The 23,578-nt window shown below is 35.9% G+C and overlaps 2 protein-coding genes across 2 annotated transcripts; one reads left to right on the top strand and one right to left on the bottom strand.

The window, feature by feature from the left end:
* Window positions 1–4,217: 4,217 nt before the first annotated feature.
* Window positions 4,218–22,159, top strand: LOC5570967 (katanin p60 ATPase-containing subunit A-like 2). The gene is made up of 4 exons (XM_001659383.3): window positions 4,218–4,371; window positions 4,435–5,009; window positions 14,778–15,505; window positions 21,835–22,159. The coding sequence occupies exons 1-4, from the start codon at window positions 4,360–4,362 to the stop codon at window positions 21,981–21,983; spliced, it is 1,464 nt and encodes a 487-aa protein (XP_001659433.2). The 5' UTR covers window positions 4,218–4,359; the 3' UTR covers window positions 21,984–22,159.
* On the bottom strand, window positions 22,031–23,252 carry LOC5570968 (survival motor neuron protein). The gene is made up of 2 exons (XM_001659382.2): window positions 23,092–23,252; window positions 22,031–23,022 (listed from the first exon to the last, which is right to left on the bottom strand). The coding sequence occupies exons 1-2, from the start codon at window positions 23,113–23,115 to the stop codon at window positions 22,189–22,191; spliced, it is 858 nt and encodes a 285-aa protein (XP_001659432.1). The 5' UTR covers window positions 23,116–23,252; the 3' UTR covers window positions 22,031–22,188.
* Between the last annotated feature and the right edge of the window lie 326 nt (window positions 23,253–23,578).

Raw genomic sequence — 23,578 nt, 5'->3', positions numbered from 1 at the left:
GCTTTCCTTTCCTTGAGTTACTCCCCCCCCCCTTCCTTGCTATGATGAATCAAGAAATTAATAATAGAATGATGTAAAGTTAAACTTTTTACTTGTCGCCTATCATTTCAAAGTGCAAGCCCTGCTTTCTTTCTCTTTTGTTGATCGGTCCACCTTGCTTTGTTCTTCAAGGGAAGTCCTTCCGCCTCCAATTCCTTCGATACCGCGTAAACGACCCTGAGTCCCAGGACAAAGCCGAGGTGGGAACAATAGTGGTTCCCAACCTTTAGAATTCCTAACAGTATCTACCAAAGGAAAATCCTTTGCCCATATCGTAGCAGGTAATTTGAACTCCTCCCCTTTCCACACCCACTTCAAGTGATATGTCTGTCTCTAATTTTAATTTTCCAGCTGAACAATTGAATCTAATGATTGATGCAATGTTCAAAGCCACCACTATGACTGAAGCAGTCCAAGTTGGTGTAAAATTTACTAATCAAATTGTTATTAGATTACGTTTTTCTAATGGCTCCACTAAATAATAATTTAAATATTTTAAATTGGAATGCTCGTTCTTTGAATGGTAAAGAGGACGAGCTGTTTAATTTTCTTACAGTTAATAAGGTGCATAATCATCTTTTTTAAAAGTTGATTATTGAAAACAAAGTTTGAAAACTTTAAAATCTTGCAGCAATTGTGAGGATGTCCCGTTAATGTTTTCATGCTTGGCAGAAAACCACATTCACGGTTTTAAGGTTTGATTAAAAAGGAAATATATTAATTCTTTTGATGCACCCACAGATTCCACAATGTTTTTGTTCGATTTTTGTGATGAGTGAATAATCTTTAATAATATTGATTGTTTGAATGGAATATATACTAGTTAGCAGTTTTTAATTATACTCACACAAAATCAGATTATTTTTTTTTACACATTTTTTTCATTTTGAACAACACAAGATATTGAACGTGCCGCAATTTCCAATGCCAGTTGAAAATAGCATTGAAGTGGCAATTGTTACAAGGTTCACATGTTACGCATGAGCAAAATTATGTGCCTTATGTAAACCTTGTAATTATGACTCCAACTTTCTAAAATGACACTTGAGAATTTTACCACAAATGTGCTATGTGTGAAGGTCCTCAGATGGTCCACGTGCTCCGGGTATCTTAATGTAAAGTATGTTCATTGATTTTTTTTCTTTAGTTTTTCGCAAATGCTACGTAACACTCAGAACAAATCGTGATCAAAATCATAGTGGAGAAAACATGTAGGGTAACGGTCGTATTTTGGACCCCCTAAGGAAGTAATTTTAGTTTTTTGTCCCAATCAATTAACTTCACAGCGTAACCAAGTCAAAGAACATGCCAAAATGTAGAGAAAAACTTCCTTCACGAGATAAAAATGCCCATTCAATCATGTAGGATCCAAAAAACGTAGAAAATAATTGAATTGTGAAGCACTGTTTTCCATTATTTTGGACACACCAACACATTTTGGACCCTCAAAGTATATATTTTGGACCTCCGGCATTTTTTATCGTTTGGTGACAAAGTCCACGACACTGGTTGTATAATATGCTTGCCCATAGTCTAATCAATCGATTGACAATGGAAAATCAAAGAAATTCTACGCTTTTAGTTCAGAAATTTGAAAAAAGTTTTTGTTTACATTTGAAAAATTTCTGACGTCTTCAATTTCTGTGTGTAACGTGTTGTAACGGTTGCATGGATGAACGGATTAAATTAAATTAATTTCAGATAAAATAAACACATTTCCTATGAACAAACGGTTGATGCAAGTGCACAATAGTCCTATCTTTACAAATGGCATGCAAATTGAGTTGGTCTTTCGATTTAAACTGGGAAATTTGCAGGAAAATGCCCCTGGGGGTCCAAAATATATAGGGGTCCAAAATATATTGGTTACCCTACACCCAATGCTAAAATCGTTGTGTTTGGCCGATGGACCAACAGATGGCGGTAGTGTGTAAACGTCAAACGCGAACAAAACGATGCGAGCGCTGCGGTTAGTGGATTGAGCAACTACAATATATTTGAAATGACCGTTAAGAAGGTGGTCGATGGACAATGATGAGAGTGTGACGTCTGTTTGTCTGTGCTTGGAGTATAGGGCATTGAATTATATTTTTATCAACTTCGTAATAAACCAATACAGATAGCATTTTTTCACATAACCTTTTTCGCGAGACTATTGTTTTGAGTCTTGCTGTGGCATCTGTGAGTTTAATCGCGTGGTCTATGAGTGCGATCGCCAGGTGATAGGTGGTATTTCAACGCAGATAACTCATTTGAGCAAGAAAGGAACATGACGAGCGCATTCATAGACCACAATCAAAAAATGGATTGCTTATTATACACAATATACAAATACATTAATGATCGATTGGCAAAAAAACTGAGAAGCAAGTTCTATTCCAGCAGAGGTGTAATGCCAAACAGAAAAATAAGAAAAAAAAAATATTCTAACTATGTAAAGAAACTGTCGAACTTCCAGCATATTTTATCGAATAAGTATCCCAGGGCTCATAAACCTCTGAAAATCACATAGGGCAGTTATCTTCTACAAAATTTGACCTAATATTGCTTAATTTTGTAATTTATAATTTGAAATTGAAGCTTTGATTGAGCTAAAGAAGAATGAAATTGTATGTTACTTTTGTTTGATTAAAAAAACAGTTCAGGATCCCTCGGTGGATTTTTCTGGGGAACACGTCAAACGAAAGATAAAACCCTATATTTTTGAATGGTGAAAGATTTAGCGATGCCTATTTTTTTGTGATAAACCTTTCCCGTGTACACACCGTGTCTAAAATTCTGAAAAAAAAACCTCAGGAGCCAATACCGGCAATGAAAGAGGAAAACAAATTATTACTAATAAATTGCGAAAAAGCTCAAAAACTTGCTATGCAGTTTTAAAGCGCGCACAATTTTATTTTAGGACATACTAGTCCAATTGAAAATCAAGTTACTCAGGAGTTCGAAAATATTCTCAATCAAGAGAACGTCTTTGAAAATTCCTGGGAGACTGATTTGGAAGAAGTGAGAACTATTATTAAAAATATGAAAGCTCCTGGCGATGATGGAATTTTCTACATCCTCATAATGAAACTTCCAGAAAGTAGCTTATCATTCTTAATTGATATATTTAACAAATGTTTTCAATTAGCATATTTTCCTGACAAATGGAAAAATGCTAAGGTTGTACCAATTTTAAAACCAGACAAAAATCCTGCAGAAGCTTCTAACTATCGTCCTTTCCTCCATCAGTAAACTTTTTGAAAAGGTCACTTTGAACAGCATGATGGCTCACATCAATGAAAATTATTTTTTTGCCAATGAACAGTTCGGATTCCACCATGGACATTCGACCACTCATCAACTTTTACGTGTAACAAATTTGACCCGTTCCAACAAATCTGAAGGCTATTCTACTGGTCTTGCTCTTCTAGACATAGAAAAAGCATTCGACACTGTTTGGCATGAAGGTTTGATCGTAAAATTGAAAAACTTTTATTTTCCAACATACATTGTTAGAATAATTCAAAGTTATCTGTCAAATCGTACACTTCAGGTTAATTATCAGAACTCCAGATCTGAAAGACTTCCTGTAAGAGCTGGTGTTCCCCAAGGCAGCATTTTGGGATCAATGTTATACAATATTTTCACATCTGACTTAAAAAAAGCTCTGCAGAGAATTCTAAATAAAATTTTGAAAATGATTCTGAAGGTTCCTCCCTGGTATAGTACCAATGAGTTACATAGAATCTCCAATGTTGAAACATTGCAACAAATGTCAAATAAAATAATTAATAATTTCAGGAAAAAATCGTTACAATCTTCTATTGCCACGATTAGTGCGTTATATAAATATTTAGGTTAAGTATAGTGTGTTGTCTAATACAGAAAACCCAGATATAAGAAATGAATGTAATGTTTGGAATGATACAAATAAAGAAATTGAAAAAATCGAATTCAAAATTTAAAAAAAAAACTACTAGATATAGGTTTCTTAAATCCCTGAATTCTCAAAATTTCAATCAAAAGGGCCCAATGGAGCAACACTACGGCTTCGATTGCACGTGTATCAAAGCTCAACAACCACCCTATCCGAACCGCGTTGCCAGTAAACAAAGTAGACCGTTGTTAAGTATAAGCGCGGTCGCCATAGGGAACGGTAAGCACGTGGTTGCCTTGATGAATTATACTCACGGGAACGAAAAGGGGTCATGCCGGTCATGCGAACCGACCATTATTTCGTTTGTCAAACTGCTTGTTTTCACCCTCAGTTTAATAAATAGAATTTTCGTGAAGGTTGTTTTGCAGGTTGTCTGCTTTTATTCCATTTTCAAGGCAATTATGTCTTTTGAGGTATGAATCTTTGATATAGTAATAACAATTTATCAGACTTCAATCAAATCCTACTAATTGTAGCAAGACAAACGTTCGATGTACGAACGTCGTCGTAACATCCTGTACCTGGTTTCGCACTATTTCTCCATCGTGGGCCTCACTCAATCCCGGCAAGCCCTGCTGGACGAAACGCACCTCACCGAAGAGTTCGAAGTTTGTGACAACATCGACCTGGACACAATCTACCAGGAATATTGCAGTTACTATTCCCTAAAGTTTGGCAAACAGCCCAGAATCGTTAAGAAAAATGAATCCCACCCGCTGAATTCAACGCCAGCCTTGCCTCAACGTAAGCAATCGGCCTACAAGAAACGGCAGCATCCAACAGTGAAACCCCAACCATTATCGCCACGTGGGGAACCGGAACCGGAAAGCGAGTTCAAATGTTTGGGTAACAATTTGACGGTGTCTCAGGTGTTCAATCCGAATCAAGCTTCTCCTAGCAAGACTAGGGAGGCCTCTGGAATGGCCTCGGCGAAAGTACAGGAGAATGGTGCCAGCACTGCTGCGACTTTGGTTCCCAATCTAAGGCCATTCATAAGGTTGCACGAGAATTTCACTTCCGAGTGGAAAGAGCTGGCTGATGCTGTTTGCAGGTATATTTGTCAGGTTTTTTTTTATTTAATTTAATTTAATTCATGAATACCTGGGCTACTTTAGACACTTACGTTTTGGATTTATTTGCAGCATTATTATTAATCAGAGCTATTTTGTGTCTTCAGCACTTTTATTAACCAATAACATCAACACAAGAAAATGTATCTAAAGAGATCGAACATAATTTTCACAAGCTACACAACATTGGTACCGCCCACTACATTCTACATACTACATTCTCGGTAGTAAATGACGGATTCCATGTCGAATCGGTCAATCACAGAACTCGACCATCTTCGATTTGGATTAAATTTTGCACATATTTTTGGTATGGTAGAATAAGGGTTTTCCATAGAAAAATTGATCATTTTGACTCAAGTGTAACTTTTGAAAATGGCCTATAATTTGTTGCATGCAACTTGTTTGAAAAATTATAACTCTGAAACTGTTGATTTTAGAGAAATATGTTCTATGAAGAAGTTGTAGTGAACCGTTTGGACTATAAGAAAAAAATATACACTGAAAAAATATTTTATTTATTTTCATAGAAAAAGCAAAAATAAAACTTGAATTTTAAATTGCACAAAAAACCCCATTTTCAATATTTTTTTCAATTTTCACCATAGAATCTTGATAGTATATAGATGTTTGTGACAAAGTTTCATGATGGAAAAATTTTTAGTAAAAAAGTTTTTCTAAGAACAACTTTTGGTCGATTTTCCAAATTTTGATTTTTTGTCAAAATAAATACTCTCTGATGATACAGTAAGCATCTTGAAATGATCCTAAGCCATAATGATTATATGAATAATTTCTCTAGAAGTAGCCATTTTCGAATTATATCGAGTTTAATGCAAAAAATATTGTTTAAATATTAAAATAGGCCATTTTCATTAGTTATTCGCGTTTCTCCATTAATAATAATACGTTTTTGAGAGTAAAGACCATATTTATTTCCACTTACTTATTTTACTTGATGGAGAATCACGAATAACTAATGAAAATGACCTATTTTTATATATAAATAATATTTTTTGCATTAAACTCGATATAATTCGAAAATGTCTACTTCTAGAGAAATTATTCATTTAAACATCATGGCTTAGAATCATTTCAAAATGATTACTGTTTCATCAGAACGTATTTATTTTGACAAAAAAATCAAAATTTGGAAAATCGATCAAAAGTTGTTCTTAGAAAAACTTTTTTATTAAAAATTTCTCCATCATGAAACTTTGTCAAAAACATCTGTATACTATCAAGATTCTATAGTGAAAATTTAAAATATATTAAAAATGGGGTTTTTGTGTAATTTAAAATTCAAGTTTTATTTTTGATTTTTCTATGAAAATATATAATATTTTTTTCAATGTATTTTTTTTCTCATATTCCAAACGGTTCATTACAACTTCTTCATAGAACATATTTCTCTAAAATCAACAGTTTCGGAGTTATAATTTTTCAAACAAGTTGCGTGCAAAAATCTATAGGCCATTTTCACAAGTAACACTTGAGTCAAAGTGATCAATTTTTCCGATAGCCGATAGCCGTAGCGGTAAACGCGAAGCTATTCAGCATGACCATGCTGAGGGTCGTGGGTTCGAATCCCGCTGGTCGAGGATCTTTTCGGGTTGGAAATTTTCTCGATTCCCAGGGCATAGAGTATCTTCGTACCTGCCACACGATATACACATGCAAAAATGGTCAATCGGCAAAGAAAGCTCTCAGTTAATAATTGTGGAAGCGCTCATAAGAACACTTATCTGAGAAGCAGGCTTTGTCCCAGTTGGGACGTAACGCCAGAAACAAGAAGAAGAAGATATAAAATTATCATAAAATTATGCACATAAAGAGAATGCCAGATTTACCGCAAAATTATACTACAAATCTAGTCAATTTACGGCACCTTCATGAATTTGTGCAAATTTTTGCATAATCGATTAGATTCCATGCTCGATTACGCGAATGTACATGATTTGTACACTGAGGCAAATGGACTACCGAAATGCATACACGCTATGAACTAGACTATCGAAATGCATACATTTTGCCTTATGAAAGGTGGAACGATTATTGCAATACGAACGCTTTATGTATCGTTTTAGCATCAACTCACATCAAGGCGTCGATAAGCGCGTGGTGTACGCACGGGCCTAACGATCGCAAGATCCTTGGTTCGATTCCAGGTTTCCGCGAAAACATTTTTTTGTTTTCAAAGTTGATTTCAAAGTTTGGTGTCTATCGACGCCTTGATGTAAAGAGATGCTAAAACGATACATAAAGCGTTCGTATTGAAATAATCGTTCCATTTTCCATAAGGCAAAATGTATGAATTTCGATAATCCAGCGACAAATTTGGCATTCCCTTTATGTGCATGACTTCACGGTGCATTTTACATGGATTTTTCTTTGAGTGTATCATCAGCTGACCAATCACTGCTACACGTATGTAGCAAACGCTTATGTTCGAAAGTAGTACGTACTACATGTTCGAAATGTTTTTTATTCAAACTAAAAGTTTAGTAAACTCAGTGGTTTTTGTTTTTGAGTAGATGCTACATGTTGTAAAGTTAAGCCATCTATATTCATACCACCCATTATCGTGGAAAGAGCATCATAGAACTATCGAATCGTTATGTTTTATAGATATTAATGATGGTTTTATATGAAAAAGTGTTGTTTTATAAAAATAATGCTTCTCACAAAAGCAAAATTTGATTTGTTAATGATTATTTTTTATATTTCATAGAATGCACTTCAAATAACAATTACTTTTGGTTATAGGAATTTAGGAGATCCTTCTACATATCGTGATACATACGAATGATTTTATACACAACTAAATAATCATTGCAGTACTTGTTTGTTCATTTATCATTCATATACATTTTTTAAATTATATTTATAAATGAAAAACGTTCAAAAATATAACATACGAAAATCTATAAATTAGTTTATAATTTGTGAGAAGGAAAATCTAAGCAAGAATTTTATTATCAAATTGTATTGATTTCTAAAAGTGTCCAAAGTAGCCCCTTTTTTGTCTTGATGGAAGCCTGTTTTTCGCTAATGAAGCAATTTTTTTATTTCATTTCATATTTCATTCCTTATATTTTGTACGTTTGTTATGTGCATATACAACTTAGATATACACACGAATTATCGAAATCTATGCAAAATTCTTAGAGTTACTAATACTCAAAGATAAATAATGTGGAAATCATGTCAAAAGAAGCTTAATTTGACGGTATCTTGAATATTAGATTTGTAGCACTCGCTAGCAAAAGTTTTGAGTCATCTCAAAAAAAAAATGCTCAACTAGAGTTGTCATGTCTATTACGGTTTAAACCAACCGACGGTGTTTTGAAAAAAACAAAACTGAAGTTCGTAGAGAATTTGACGGTATCGTGAATATTAGATTTCTAGCACTCGCTAGCAAAAGTTTTGAGTCATCTAAAAAAAAACAAAAATGCACAACTAAAGTTTTTATGTCTATTACGGTTTAAACCAACCGACGGTGTTTTGAAACTGGAGTTCTTAGACACAAAGTAAAATTGTAAAATTGTAAAATAGTGAAAAATAATGGAATCGTTCTGATGGGCTTCGATCCCACGACTCCCAACACCCTATACTGGGCGCGTTAACCAACTACACCACAGAACGGGTACCGTAAAATCGGGTGTAATTGATCAGAAGGGTGAAATTGATCATCGTATCACACGATTTTATTTATTCGTAATGGATCATAATTATCAATGTAAGCTGCAGTAAATGAATGTTGTTTGTCGTAACTATTGTCAAATTGTGTGTTATGAAGTTTTTTGCGTTCAAGAATGTTTATTATTATGAAAATAACGTAAAATTTCAAAATCATGCTCGGTGCAGTATTGACAAACACCTATAAACTTCTATTTCTAAGCAAGGATTTGAACATGGTGTAAACCTGAAAGTTTGTGAGGATGCTTGAGATATATCCCCAAACCAGATTTCATCACCAAAACTCGTACCAATTAGTTCAAATGGTTGAAATAATTGAATTTCTGTTAGATATCATTGAATTCTTTAGGAAATTGCATACATTTAGGCGTTTTCCACGAAATTCTTGAAATTTAACTATTTGTTATTTATATAAATATTGCATTGTTAAGAATTTGACAAGCTCATTCTGATTCAGGGAGCACAAATTTATCATGTAGAGTTGTTTTGAAAACTAACATTAATGGAATTGACAAGTGATCAATTTCACCCCGAAATGAGATCCCCTGATTTTTTATTTTAGAGATATTTGTTAACACTTAAATAACATTTCTCGATTACTTTTTCAAATCGACGTAAGTAACTTCCATACGGTATTGAGAAAATTAATTCAGAAGAATCACAACCTGTCTTCTAAAACTGTTTGAAAAAGAATAACCTTTTGAACATTTTTTTCATCGTGTACATTGCTTAAATGTTGCATACAATGAGCTCGCGTTCAAAAACTAGGTTGTTTCTATTATTTCCCACAAACAAAATATATAACAAAATGATAAGCCGTTTCATTATGTTACTTTCGACGTTTTTGTACCAGTGTAAAATCGGCTCAAGTAGTGTTTTGTTTTGATTCGTGGTTAAGTCACTTTATCTCTCCATACAGCGAAGCGGCGAAAGTAGTGGTTAGGTTGCGAAAGTTGAAAATGTTACCTTCGTCGTTTTGTAAATCCGGAAATTAAACGTTCTAAAAGTGAAAAATCGAGTTGATTCAAAGCAAAATGTGTAGAATCTCGTCTGCGAAACACGTAGAATCGATAAGGTAAGTTTGTATACTTTTTTGACTTGAGTCTGTTTGAATAAGTTTTCGAAATTTGTTAGAAAATTTCGGTACATGAGTCGATGAGGTTCACCTTCGTACTTGTTTTCCAGCATTTAGTTGTTTGGCATTGTTAACATTATATAAAACAGACTAGAAAAACCGTGAAAAATGGTCAATTTCACCTGAAATTACGGTAACGATTCTGCAGCGCAATCGGCCAACCTGAAACCAAAGTCCGTTATGACCCCTTCACAACCCTACATCTCCTTTGGCTCTCTTAAATGCCCAATAGGATCCTACAGTCCTGTCCCAATTTAAGTACCAAACGCTGAAATTTAGGCTAGAAACACATGTTTGCCCAATTTTTAAATATTTCTCGTTGGTTGAAGCTTAAAAAACATTCCTTTCTGGTTTCTGAAATTTTGTCATACCCCTTTGGTTTTAACTCAAATTTTGGGTGTATTCTGTTTGCCGTGTCACTTTCGAAATGTCTGATAGGAACAACCCCAGTGTAAGAAAGTTGAGCCCATGTGGCGTTTTTGTCGACTAAGTGAACGTCAAACATGTTCAAAAGTGTCAAGGTTCATATTTTGATCCATTTTTCAAATTAAAATTTAAATATGAATATCCGTTATTTGAGCGGGAAAAATTGAAAAAGTAGTAGCAAAAACACGCTTTATCGTATTATTCAATAAAAACAAGATTTTATTAACAAATTTTGGACTCTATTCGACTCTCCAAATCGTGCCAACGAATATATATAAACATTTTTAGCGTCGCACTTTTGCCTTGTTTCCTCCATACTACTCATAAGTCAACGTTGGCTCAATGAGATTGTTAGTATGTGTCCGGCTTTCGAGAGTCTTTTGGTGGAAACAAGGTAACAGTACGAGACGCGACACTTGCGTCACTAAAAATAAAATCTCTCACTGTTGTTTGTAGGCACGCTTAGGAGAGTCGAATTGGGCATCTAAGAGAGCAGCAATTGCCAAATTTTAGAAGAAAATTTTAAAACTATTTGAAATACTTCGAAATTACCCGAAATCTCATACTAATTATGTTAGCACAATTTTTTATATTTTTATAATACGTAAACCAGTTATCCCCAACCTTTTTAGAACTGCGGACTTTTTTTGAAATTTTACAAAACATTCGTGGCCCCTAGAAAGAAATGTCAAAAAGTTTAAAAATTAAATTAAAAGCACAGACAAACAGACGTAACACTTAGAACAAATTTCACCCAGTTATACCATCATCATCTATATGAACATGTCGTTAGAAATTTGGTCAGTGTTACGTCTGTTTGTCTGTGTTAAAAGTTTCTAAAATTTGGGTTTTTGTCTAAATAATATGTTGATTTTCAGCGATAATTTCAATTAGTTAGGTGTGTTAGAAAATATAATCATATATTTCGTTTTATTTATATTGAAAGAATATGTTTTAGTGAAAGATCTTGACGATATTCACCATACAAAAAATACAAATAATATGTATAAATTTAATCATTTAGTTTTTTTTTGCAGAAAAAAACATACAAGAAATGTGTCAAGGTCTCATAGAAAATTGTTCAAAAATTCTTCTGGCAAATATATCTACATTTGCTGTTCAAATTCACGAAGAATCTTAAAAAAAAACAGGAACATATCATATCTTGAAATCGATAAAAGTCTGATCACAAATCCGTAGATAATTGATCAGGAAAATCAATCAGGGTTTTGCCAATAGCCTATCAAAGCTGAGCAGAGAATCTACTAAGAATCCTTTATAATAAAAAAAACTAATGCCGTTAAAAATTATATTCAGAGAGTGTGCCAAATAAAACCTAAAACATCCAAATATGTTGTACCGTGATTCTACCCCATTACCCCGAATTCCATCACCCCGAATGTACCATTACCCCGAATTCCATCACCCCGAATGCTATTTCCCCGAATTTACAATTATCTTCACATGATGATTTTGATGACATTTTTCCATGATATAGGAATTCGGGGTAATGTAATTCGGTGTGATGGGTCGTTCGGGGTTTTGGAATTTGGGGTAATGGCGTTCGGGTTAATGTCATTCGGGGTAATGGGGTAGAATCTTCCCCAATATCCAAAAAAGACGCTTGAATATGGAAACATATCAATTCATGAAGATAAAATTAAAACAACACTTTTTTGAAGCAAAAATAACATCACGAACATTTTTTTTTTTGTTTTGACATAGCATCAATACGAATTATTTCGACAGTTATGACAGTTTTGTTAGAGCATTCATTTTTCAAAATATGTCCAAAATCTTTCAACTATTTCCTGTGAATTAATTTTCATTGCCATCCGAAAATCACCGGTTAGGAAACACTGGCATAAACTATCGAAATTGGCAAAAAAAATGATAGAAACGCCTATAAAAAAATATTTTCGTGCGTAGCAGCATTTGCACGATGCTCCATACTGAGGAATGAACTCAAATTTTTGCCAGAACAGGTTCTGGACGTCCTGGAAATTATGCAAGGGATGAACGATTTTTCTATTGCTCTGAAAACTTATCATGTGACACATTTTTTATTGATTTTCTGCCAGATTTAAAATTGGTCAAACACAATTTAAGATAAATTCTAATCGTCTATCTGGTGTTATCTCCAGAACGAGCCATTTGAAGAACAACAAGGTGAAAACTCATTCTACTACTTAAAACCAAGATGGCGTCAAAATCCAAGATGGCCGCCAGATTTTTTCACTCAAAATAATACTCCTATTCTTCATCTGACTCGAATAATACACCAACGATTGGATACTTGTTTCTTTGTTGTACAAAAAATGATGTTTGCATTGATTGCATTCGCCATATCCGTGAAAATCGTAGAACATGATTTAGAAAATCTATCATTTCATAGGGTAAATACCATTGCTCACCTAGTTTCTGTAGCCTATCTTACGCAATTTTTCCTCAGCTTTCTGATGGTGATCTCAGAATTAAAAACTAGCGGTGCGCTAATGGTGAAAAAACGATTTTTCTAACAAAATTCAAGATGGCGGCCAAATTCAAAATGGCTGCCAATTTTTTTAACTTCAAATGAAAGCTATATCCTTTCTCCATACGATGCCACTAAGTTTACTGTGTGTTCCAAGCGAAATATGAGACATATTACGTCAAGAAATACCCAATATTTATCAAAAAATGGGCTTTTTCGCAAACTGTTTAGCTGGCTGGCGTACGAGGGGTCCACCAATTTAGGAAAACCGAAAGGACCACCCTTAAGTTTTATTGAAAACTAGCGATCAGTGACATAAAATTGGAATTCTAACGATGGGTGCCGATGGGGGCCTGTTTTCAGCGAGAATTGCTCATCTGTAATGAGTTTTCTCTCACTAGAGAGTTCATTGATTGAGATTAAGTATGATTCTATCAACACTGGTGTTATTACATAGATGTGGACAATGCACATTTGTACGTTTTTTGCAAATGACACCAAACTTGTGCACTCGAGTGTATAAGCACAGACAAAAAGACGTAACACTGACAAAATTTCTTCGACCACTCAATAACCGATTAATTTAAATTCACTGTGTTGCAAACTTCACATCCAGATGGTGTGAAAAAAATTCATTCAAAATTGTTGTTGTACGTCTATGGTATAAGCATCCAAAGCACATACAGTTTTTAAAATAATCTAATAATCTTTTTTTTAATTCTACAATGGTCTGTAAGCCAAAACTAATGCTTCACGCTAGTAGGCTTTTTAAATATCTGCACAAATCGCCAAATTATGAATTACAGTCGACTCTCCACATCTCGAAGTTCTACATCTCGATATCGCTCCCTATGTCGATGATTTTGTCGGTCCCATCATTCTGAATACATTTTCACTCTCCCTATTTCGATGTGATTTTCATTCCTGATTTTCTCTCCGTATCTCAATATGCCCATTATCAAAAAACTAAATTTTTGGGATTCAAAACAATTTGCGAAGACATAATGACGTCTGTTTGTTTGTCATTTTCCTAGAAAAGAAGTGATTTTCAATCTAGTATTAATAAAAAAAAGTTGTTCTATGTCTCGATCTCTCCCTATCTCGATGGTCCCTTCGATATCGAGATGTGGAGAGTCGATTGTATATATTTTAGAGGGTTAGATATGGATCGATTTGAATGAAATTTTCACAGCTCAGTTATAACATAGTTATAACGTTTTGAATAAAGTGTAATTTTTGAAGCAAAATTATAAACGATTCATCCAAAAATACGTGTTTAATTGTCACTAGCCGAATTGAGAAAAAAACGCGAACGAGGTAAACGTGACACAAAATTTAAAACGCATCCGCCCGCACGCATGGCTTGCTGCGATCTCTTCAGTCTTTAGCAAACTTGCTTATGTCCTCTAAATCTACAACTTCGTTGAAGGAAGATATTGTGTATTTCTTTCACCACTGGACTGCGAAGTGCGGCCTCATAAGTGCGGAAGTGTGAATAAAAATGGGGGATTCAATCACGTTGGTGTCTTCAGAGCACTTATTCTCTGATTTACAAGGAATAAGTCCCCCGAAGACACCTACCTATTTTTAAGTTATGTCAATTATTAAAATTTGTCAAAAAAGTAACTTTCTTCAAACTGTTATTGCTTTTGAACTCGTGATTAGAGAATTCCCTCAAAAATGTATGTTGGAATTCAGAATACCAGTCAACCTAAAAATATACACGACCTCATTCGCTTATAGTTAGAGTCTTCATTATGCAAAGAACTTTAACTGTACGATTTTCGTAATGCAAATACCTTATCGTCTTGAATTTCTGGTTTTGCTCCTTGAGTTTGTGTGTTTAATCTGCTCTTTGCGTGCATTGACTGAGTAGATCCCAGCAATATCTTCTGTTCCCTAAGAGATCCAAGCAATGCATGTTCCCTATATAGTCCATATAGTGTGTGGCTGGCTTCTTTGAATACAGCATTTTAATAGACTTTTCTATTTCTTTTATATTTGCAAAACTTTCAGAGATTTGATCAAAAAAGATCTCCACCAGCGTTGGGATCATGTCAAAGGCCTGGACCAACCGATAGCGCTGCTCAAAGAGAGTGTCATCACACCGCTGAAATACCCGGAACTCTTCGTTGGACTGACCAAACCGTGGCGCTGCATCCTACTGCATGGCCCTCCCGGCACCGGTAAAACTATGCTCGCTCGAACGCTCTGCTCGGAGACCCGCGATTCGATCACTTTCTTCAACGCCACTGCCAGCACTCTGATATCCAAGTGGCGCGGTGAATCCGAGAAACTTATCCGCGTGCTTTACGATGTGGCACAGTTCTATGCCCCCTCGATCATCTTCATCGATGAATTTGATGGACTTGCCTCGCGGAGAGACTCGATCGGTGAGCATGAAGCTTCCAAGCGATTCAAAAACGAGTTCCTCGCACTGATCGACGGTTTAGATAGCGAAATGGACGAAGAACGAGTGTTTCTGTTGGGAAGCACCAACATTCCGTGGGACATTGATCCAGCATTTTTGAGACGGTTCGAGAAGAAAATACTGATTGATGTGCCCAATGTAGAAGGCAGAATGGCGATTGTTCATGAACTACTGCCGGTAACGATGAAGTGGGATCGAAAACAGCTGGAGGAAATATCGAAAAGGACGGAGAATTTCACGGGAGATGAAATAAGGATAGCCTGCAAGGAAGCATCGATGATGATGGTACGCGAGAAGATCGAACAAAATTGCGGTAAGATGAAATTTCTTGAACGAATTGATTATGTACAGACGTTTAACCTGTATAGGCCTGAGAGAAAGCAAAAATTCTAAAACCCTTACCGTTCAGCGAATTCTTAATGGATTCAAATTATTTTTTGTCAGTATACTGGCACACATATCTAGTTTCTAGAAGTGAACAGAGGAACGTGGAAATATTCCTGTAGCCAGAGTTATTCCGGTGGGTCTCTGGGTCAGGTCGGGTGCGTTTGTGCCCCTGGAGGTAGACAAATTTCAAGTCACAGAGAATTTCCGGAATCGGCTATAATGTGGCCACTAAATGACGGAATTGGAAGAAAATTGCATCAGAGTAAACCTTTTGAGAAACGATTGAATTGGATAACTATGAGTTTTGAATTTGATTGATCCTACCATCTTCGGGTCCCGGGACGCCTCAATCTTACGATAAAGTGGCCAATTTGTATCTGAACATCTATGCCAAGCTTATGGGAATGCATTTTTGTGCACAATTATGTTTGATTTCTACTTTCCGAGAATCGCAACGGTTTGGTATCCAACAAATCTATAGCCGGTTCTTCCGGGCATTACGTCCGAATGGCCACATCCGGTATATTTTAAATGGTGCAAAACTCTCCATTTATAATGTTGAATATCCGATCTTAATGATTTATGCAAATTAAAATGATTGTCATACCAAATAATTAAAAGTAACTTGGCATGTCCCAAAAAAAAGTCTTTTTTTACCCGACTTGACCCAGTGACCCACCGGAATAACTCCGGCCACAGGAATATTTCCGAGTTCTTTTGGTCACTTCTAGAAACTAGATATGTGGGTAAAATGGTTGATACTTTTTCAATTATTCGACCATTCTTGTATAAGCGACAAAATACTACTCTCCACGATAGTCAGACTAAACGTAAAACTTTGTTTCCATAGTATTTAGATTCGAGCACAATTCTTTCCACGAAATGTCGGTTCGACCAAATATCATATGCTTTCTGTTGCAACTGAACCTTTTCGACCAAATGTCCATTCGACGAAATGTCCGTTCGATCAAATGTACTTTCGACCAAACGTTATACGACTAAATGTCATTCGACCAAATGTCTTTCGACCAAATGTCATAGATTCTAAAAAAGGGACTTTAGAGATATTTTTTTATTGAAATAGATTTTAGAGACCATAACCAAAAATAGAGACTTGCATTAACATAACTCTTCTGTTTCTCGGTATTTTTGCACAAGTTCTCAAAAAACTCTTCTAGTTATGAAATCTGTATCAATATTGATCATTGGTCATCTGGATCCAGAGATATTCCGAACTTCCTTGGGGGACCGACGCGTAACCATAACGCACATATGTATCTCAGGTTCCCGAACTTTTATCGTATTTGGATATTTACTCTTCGGAACAATACATTAATGAGAGTATGTTGTGAAAAATTGAAGCAATTTGGTGCTGCCGTCTATGAGTAATGAGCATTTATGTTACTGGTACCACGCTGGCCAAACAACCCAAGAAACATTTGCCTATTTTATAATCATTTATTAAGCAATTTTTTACAACTACATACTGAATAATTGCTTTATTATATTACTTTGCAGCTGCAATACACACATTGTTCAAGCAAATCTGGCAAAATTATTAAGCTACTTATCATTTAGTGATTGTAATCATATATTGTAATGATGTTTATTCAGGTTTCACTTAGCTTAAGGACATATAGGAAGGAATCCCTGTCATGGCAGTGAAAATGGCTTCCTCACATATACAAACACATTTCTGGGAGTCCACATTATTTCTCAAAATATTTCACTTACCTACACTAAGTTCACTCCCAAATTGCTAACGAGACATCAGAACACTATTACCTTACGATTTCCGTAGTTTTAACAATAGTAGCTGGTGGAAATTTCATGAACCGTGCTAATTTTCAACACGGACGTTTAACCACAGAGAACAGACGTTCATCTTTTCTCAACAGCGTGTGTAAAGCATTGTACTGGTCATTTTAAAGTATGTCGTTATGCTCCTGTTACGCGGCGCTGTCGTCAAATTGAGAACGCTACACTTTGCCGTTTTTTACACTTTGGCGCTAGTGTCGATAACAAAATTTGCCACTTGTCGCTAGCGTTGTTTTGTGTGCTAATGCATTTTGATGTTTACTAGTGACATCGTGTTGTCGAAACGAGTTTGGATGTCGGGCTGTCTGCGTTGACGGCGCTGATGTTTGATTCGAACCTTTACACATGGTTCAGATGAATTTTTGTTCGAGCCTCCATGTCTGTTCTCTGTGGTTTAACTTTGCTTCAGTTGTTTACACTTATCCGCCTGCGAACGAAGAACACTTTTCGCCTAATTTTACCACTTTCGCTAAACATAGAACCTCCTACACAGTTTACTTTCACTACTTGTTAATTAAAGAACAATTACTAGTGGATTTCTGATGAAAACAACTTCAAATTTCACCAAACCGTGCTTAAAACAATCACTTGATCACAGCATTTCGCTTTTTTTATTTTTCTAGTTTCACGCCGGTTGCTCGCTTGCAGGGCTGTCAGATACGTTGATGGTTACGTACGACATCAAGCAATCTTATTTAGTCGAAGGAGAAAAGACTCAAATTGAAGTATCGATTACTGGCAACAACGTCTTATCAATTATAATTTCACTATTACCAACAAATAGGAGAATATTTTTTGTGTACCATTACTTTTATACAGTTATTAGTGGATTCAAAGGAGTTTCACCTTAATAAGGACTGTTGATTAAACAACGCTAACAAACAACATTATTTCAGTTTAATTCAGCATCATGTTTAACAACATTTTAATTATTTCCATGTGAGGCCTTGTTCACACAAATTTGGAGAAGTTACCGTTTTGATTCATATTACGGACAGCTTCAAATTCCGGACACTCTCGTTTGTATGGGAAACATTTCACACGGAAATTTTCGCCGTCCAAAAGTTCTCATTTTCGAGGCTCGTTTTATTAGGTTTTTTCCATGAATATCATTGCAAATTTCTAATGCCCAACTACCTTAGACGTCTCTTCAGTGGTTGAACGATTTCAATTGATGATTTGACTGATCCATTAATGATTATCATGAGCTGTCGGTAATTCGAATCAAAGCGTCCGGAATATGAGGCAAAAGTGAGGGAGCGTCCGGAATAAGAATCATGAAAAGACCACACGTTTTGATTTATTTAAATTCATTCAAGTTGCGGACGCGTATTCTTTACCCACCATCCGAAAGTTAAGGGCTTCCGACGCTCGATAACGCTAAAAAATCATACAGAATGATTTATTTTGTATGGTCCAAGCTGTGTTATACTTCACTGAGGCCTTAAGTGTCCGTAATATGAATCAAAACGGTATAAAGCGTATCATTTTTTTTTATTTCTTTATTAGTATCATTCCAAACATTACATTCACTATTTTTTATATCTAGGTGTTCTGTGTTATTAGAAAACACTATCATCCTAATTTGGTAACACAAATCAAAGATTTTATTTAAATTTTGTTAACAACATATTACATTTCATTTGCCGTAGCAGTTCAGATTTTTTACAGGTGAGTTGATTTCACCTGCTTATAAGAGAAAAAAAAACGTTTTGAATATACTTAACCTAACTTAACCTAAATATATAACGCATTAATCGTGCCAATAGAAGATTGTAACGATTATTGCCTGACATTAATAATTATTTTATTTGACATTTGTTCCAATGTTTCAACATTGGATATTCTATATAACTCATTGGTACTATACCAGGGAGGAAGCCTCAGTATCATTTTCAAAATTTTATTTTTAATTCTCTGCAGAGCTTTCTTCCTGGTATTACAACAGCTAGTCCATATTGGTACAACATACAACATGGCTGGCCTGAAAATTTGTTTGAATATCAAAAGCTTGTTCTCAAGACAAAGTTTTGATTTTCTATTAATAAGGGGAAAGAGACATTTTACATATTTATTACGTTTGGCTTGAATGCCCTCAATGTAATTTTTGAAAGTTAAATTCTTATCTAGCATGAGCCCTAGATACTTAACCACAGAGAACAGACATGGAGGCTCGAACAAAAATTCATCTGAATCATGTGTAAAGGTTCGAATCAAACATCAGCGCCGTCAACGCAGACAGCCCGACATCCAAACTCGTTTCGACAACACGATGTCACTAGTAAACATCAAAATGCATTAGCACACAAAACAACGCTAGCGACAAGTGGCAAATTTTGTTATCGACACTAGCGCCAAAGTGTAAAAAACGGCAAAGTGTAGCGTTCTCAATTTGACGACAGCGCCGCGTAACAGGAGCATAACGACATACTTTAAAATGACCAGTACAATGCTTTACACACGCTGTTGAGAAAAGATGAACGTCTGTTCTCTGTGATTTAACTTCATCTGACCAATTTATTGGAACCCCTCTCATCGTGACAACATGTCTACTTGAAGGTTTCAATTGAAGAGCTTTTGGTTAATGTGGGAATATTATTATTTAAGTTTTGGAAACATTAGGAGAAATCTTCCATTTTTGCAAGTATGAAGAAAAAATATCCAAACTTTTTTGCAATCGACTACAGATGACACGCAGGCTTCGTCCTGTGTCATCCGCACGGTGCTCCAATTACCGTTATTATCAAATAAAATATACCATTCAAACGGCAGTCAGCAGTTGATTCCTGACGTTGTTCTGCACCTCTGGGCCGATTTTGAAAAAATCCTTAGTCAGAATTTTGAGTTACGCCCTTTTGAAGTTTATATGATAGAAATTACACGAAATATGCCACATTAACTTGTTTAAACAAAGAGATTATAATAAAATTTTGTAGTTTTGATTTTTTATCTAAATTTAGATATTGAAAAAGATGTTCATAAAAAAAATTCTAGACCGACATTTGAAAAGGGCCAATGCTATGTTTAGTTATTACTTATCAACCAATACACGAACAATTATATCTAACAATCTAACGCCTGATAGTGAGTTTAGGAAATTGTCCAAAGCATTCAAATACGAATGAATAATTCTTGGACAGGATATGCAGATACGCCCTTTTGAAGTGTATGGAAAGAATATTGCATGGTGAATTCCGTTTCATCTATAATCAACGGTTAGGTGCACACATAATCATTACACCTCTGCGGTTGTACAAAATTTACACGTACACATATTGTCTAGATTCACATTATAAAAGGGCCAAAGTATAATTGAAATATATACACATCAATATAGCTGAACATCAAAGTTGATCGCAAGATTCGAGCATAACATATCTGTATCTACATAATTCTATATTCTATATTCTATTCAATTCTATTTAATTCTTTTCTATTCTAATCTGTTCTATTCTATGTAATTCTACTCTACTTCAATTTATTCTATTCTGATCCACCCTACTTGTTCTTATTCATATTTTTACAATGGCATTTAATGCCAATGTTGTAATCAACAACTGCGCGCAAAAGAATTGAACGATACACTTTTGATGTTTGTTCGATTTTATAGCGCTGTTTTACATTAAACATGGTGATATGATATTTCGAAGATTTTGTCAGACTCTGCTCTTCCCAGCTCTCGACAAACTTAAAACGAGGATGCTGACTGCCGTTTGAATGGTATATTTTATTTGATAATAACGATAATTGGAGCACCGTGATCCGTAAACAAGGATTTTAAACATCCCTGAGGTAACTCAGGTAAGTCAGAAGTGAAAATATGTTATGATATTGGTCCCTAAATGCTGCCTTGAGAAACACCAGCTCTTACAGGAAGTCTTTCAGGCCAGGAGTTCTGATAATCAACCTGAAGTGTACGATTTGACAGATAACTTTGAATTACTCTAACAATGTATGTTGGAAAATTAAAGTTTTTTAATTTTACAATCAAATCTTCATGCCACACACTGACGAATGCTTTTTCTATGTCTAAAATAGCCAGACCAGTAGAATAGCCTACAGATTTGTTGGAACTGATCAAATTTGTTACACGTAAAAGTTGATGAGTGGTCGAATGTCCATGGCGGAATCCGAACTGTCCATTGGCAAAAATTGAATTTTCATCGATGTGTTCAAAATGACCTTTTCAAAAAGTTTACTGATGGAGTAACGTATTGCAATAATCATTCCATCTTTCATAAGGCAAAATTTATGAATTTCGATAGTCCAGTACGCTGCCTAAATGGAAGCGAGTCGACAATTGTCACCTCACCGACTCGTAGAGCTAATATCTAATCTAATAGTAAATCTGACTGTAATTGTGATTTAATCGAATGAAAACTCATGGCCTCATGTAAAATGAAGATAGTGCTAAACGAGTTATCTTTTATATTTCAGAGACCAATGGGAAAACCTTCACGGCTTCATCACCCGATGAAATTCAGTACAGTCAACTGTTGAGTGCATTACAGCAGATCCAACCGGCCACGCTTCCAATGATTGAGAAACATCGCGAGTGGAATCGCAATTATGGAAACAAAACATAATGAGATTGTTTTAAATTCAAATTCCGGACTAGACAATTTATTACATATTCATTTACCGAATGTAAAGAATGACTTTATTTTCGAAACGGACATTTTATATTAAAATAAAGAAAAAAAGAAAATTCAGTTCAGTTCAACTCAAAATCTGTCATATGATTCGGAAAGGAAAACTTAAGTGCTAAGTAACAACCGCCAAATACCCAGTCTAGGACGGTCGGGCTCGCTTCTGAGACATCTTCTGGCCGTGGTACAGTCCCGTGTAGTATCCGCTCATGTACCAGGACATGAGCATGGCGGACAAATTCTCCGACTCCAAATCGTCGTCGTCTTCCAGCATCGGAGGCATCGGTGGTGGCGGTGGAACCATGAAGGACGCTCCCATGCCGGCGTGGAATCCTTTGGAAGCTACCCGCGATGGACCGCCACCCGCTTTGGGCATCCGGAAGTTGGGATCGATGTTGATCCGGATCTTGCTGGCTTTGTCCGTTAGTTTCACCTCGTCATCGCTCATCTCCATGCGATTTGTGTCCTCTTCGGCTGCCAGTTCGGCGGCATCCTCTCGTTGCTTGCGGCGCGCTTTTCGTCCCCACGAGGGAACCAAATCCTCGATGGCCACCGTCTGTTCGTTGTTATATCCAACATAGCGGATCAGAGCATCTCCCGATTTGTCGACTGCCAAGATTTTGGCCTCATAATCCACTCCATCGTCATACGTGGCCCGGCAATAATCTCCCACGTTATACGACCGCTTGCTTCCCGATTCACAAGCTCCTTTCTCTGCCGAGGAGTTTTCCACCCCGGATGATTCGCCCTCCTCCGTCTTCAATTTGATCTGTTGGGTAGATGTGGACGCCTGGGGTTGTTGCTGATCCAATTCCGCCGGTTTGTTGGTCAGCATCTTTTTGTTGGTCTTCATCGCCAGACGCTTGGCCACTTCCTCCCGGACCATGGCCAGAGATTCATCGTAGTTCCGAATGATGAGCGTATCGTCCCAGATGTCGTCTGTCGAATGTTCGCCATCCGAACTGCTGGAGTTGGACTGGAAGACGAATTTATGAGCGTCAGGGACGAATTGAACTGGGATAAGCACAAAATATAAGATACTTACCGCCTTGCTACAAGCGGCGTTCATAATGTGGTGAAATAATTGGTGATTTATTGAGGGAAAATGATGATTTGGCGAAAAAATTGACTGAAATTTACGGAAAACGTTTTCAGTTTTTTTTTCTCTTTTGTTAAATGTTTTAGCGCACTGACAGTTTTCAAGCAAAGGAATTTAGTAGAACGTGTCCCGTACAGAAACAAAACAAACTGGAAGGTGTTCACGACTTAAAACCGCATCGGCCAAATATAAGGAACACTGAAAGATTTCTACTCAGGACCTACACGGAAAAAACAGTTTATCTCATTTTTGATTTGAGTTTACCCAAAATTAAGTATATCGATTATTCTCTCAACCCAAAATCTCTCGGTATTCTCTCTCTTCCCCACCAATGTTGTCAAAAACAGAGAGAGCTGCACCTACCCAATGGGGGTAGTTCGGTCCAATAAGCCAAATTTGGGTAAATGCATTATTCTCAAGCTTGGGTTGAATG

The sequence above is a fragment of the Aedes aegypti genome, chromosome 3 (assembly GCF_002204515.2).
Source record: "Aedes aegypti strain LVP_AGWG chromosome 3, AaegL5.0 Primary Assembly, whole genome shotgun sequence".
Taxonomy (NCBI): domain Eukaryota; kingdom Metazoa; phylum Arthropoda; class Insecta; order Diptera; family Culicidae; genus Aedes; species Aedes aegypti.
Note: the sequence above shows the minus strand (reverse complement) of the source record. Positions and strands in the feature narration are given on the sequence as shown.

Excerpts from the sequence above, each read along its gene's own strand:
- LOC5570967 (XM_001659383.3), top strand. Across the intron at positions 5,010-14,777 it reads CTGGCTGATGCTGTTTGCAG|AGATTTGATCAAAAAAGATC; the intron begins GTATATTTGTCA and ends CAAAACTTTCAG. Across the intron at positions 15,506-21,834 it reads GAAGATCGAACAAAATTGCG|AGACCAATGGGAAAACCTTC; the intron begins GTAAGATGAAAT and ends TTTATATTTCAG.
- LOC5570968 (XM_001659382.2), bottom strand. The coding sequence starts at position 23,115 with ATGAACGCCGCTTGTAGCAAGGCG. Across the intron at positions 23,023-23,091 it reads ACGCCGCTTGTAGCAAGGCG|TCCAACTCCAGCAGTTCGGA; the intron begins GTAAGTATCTTA and ends TTCGTCTTCCAG.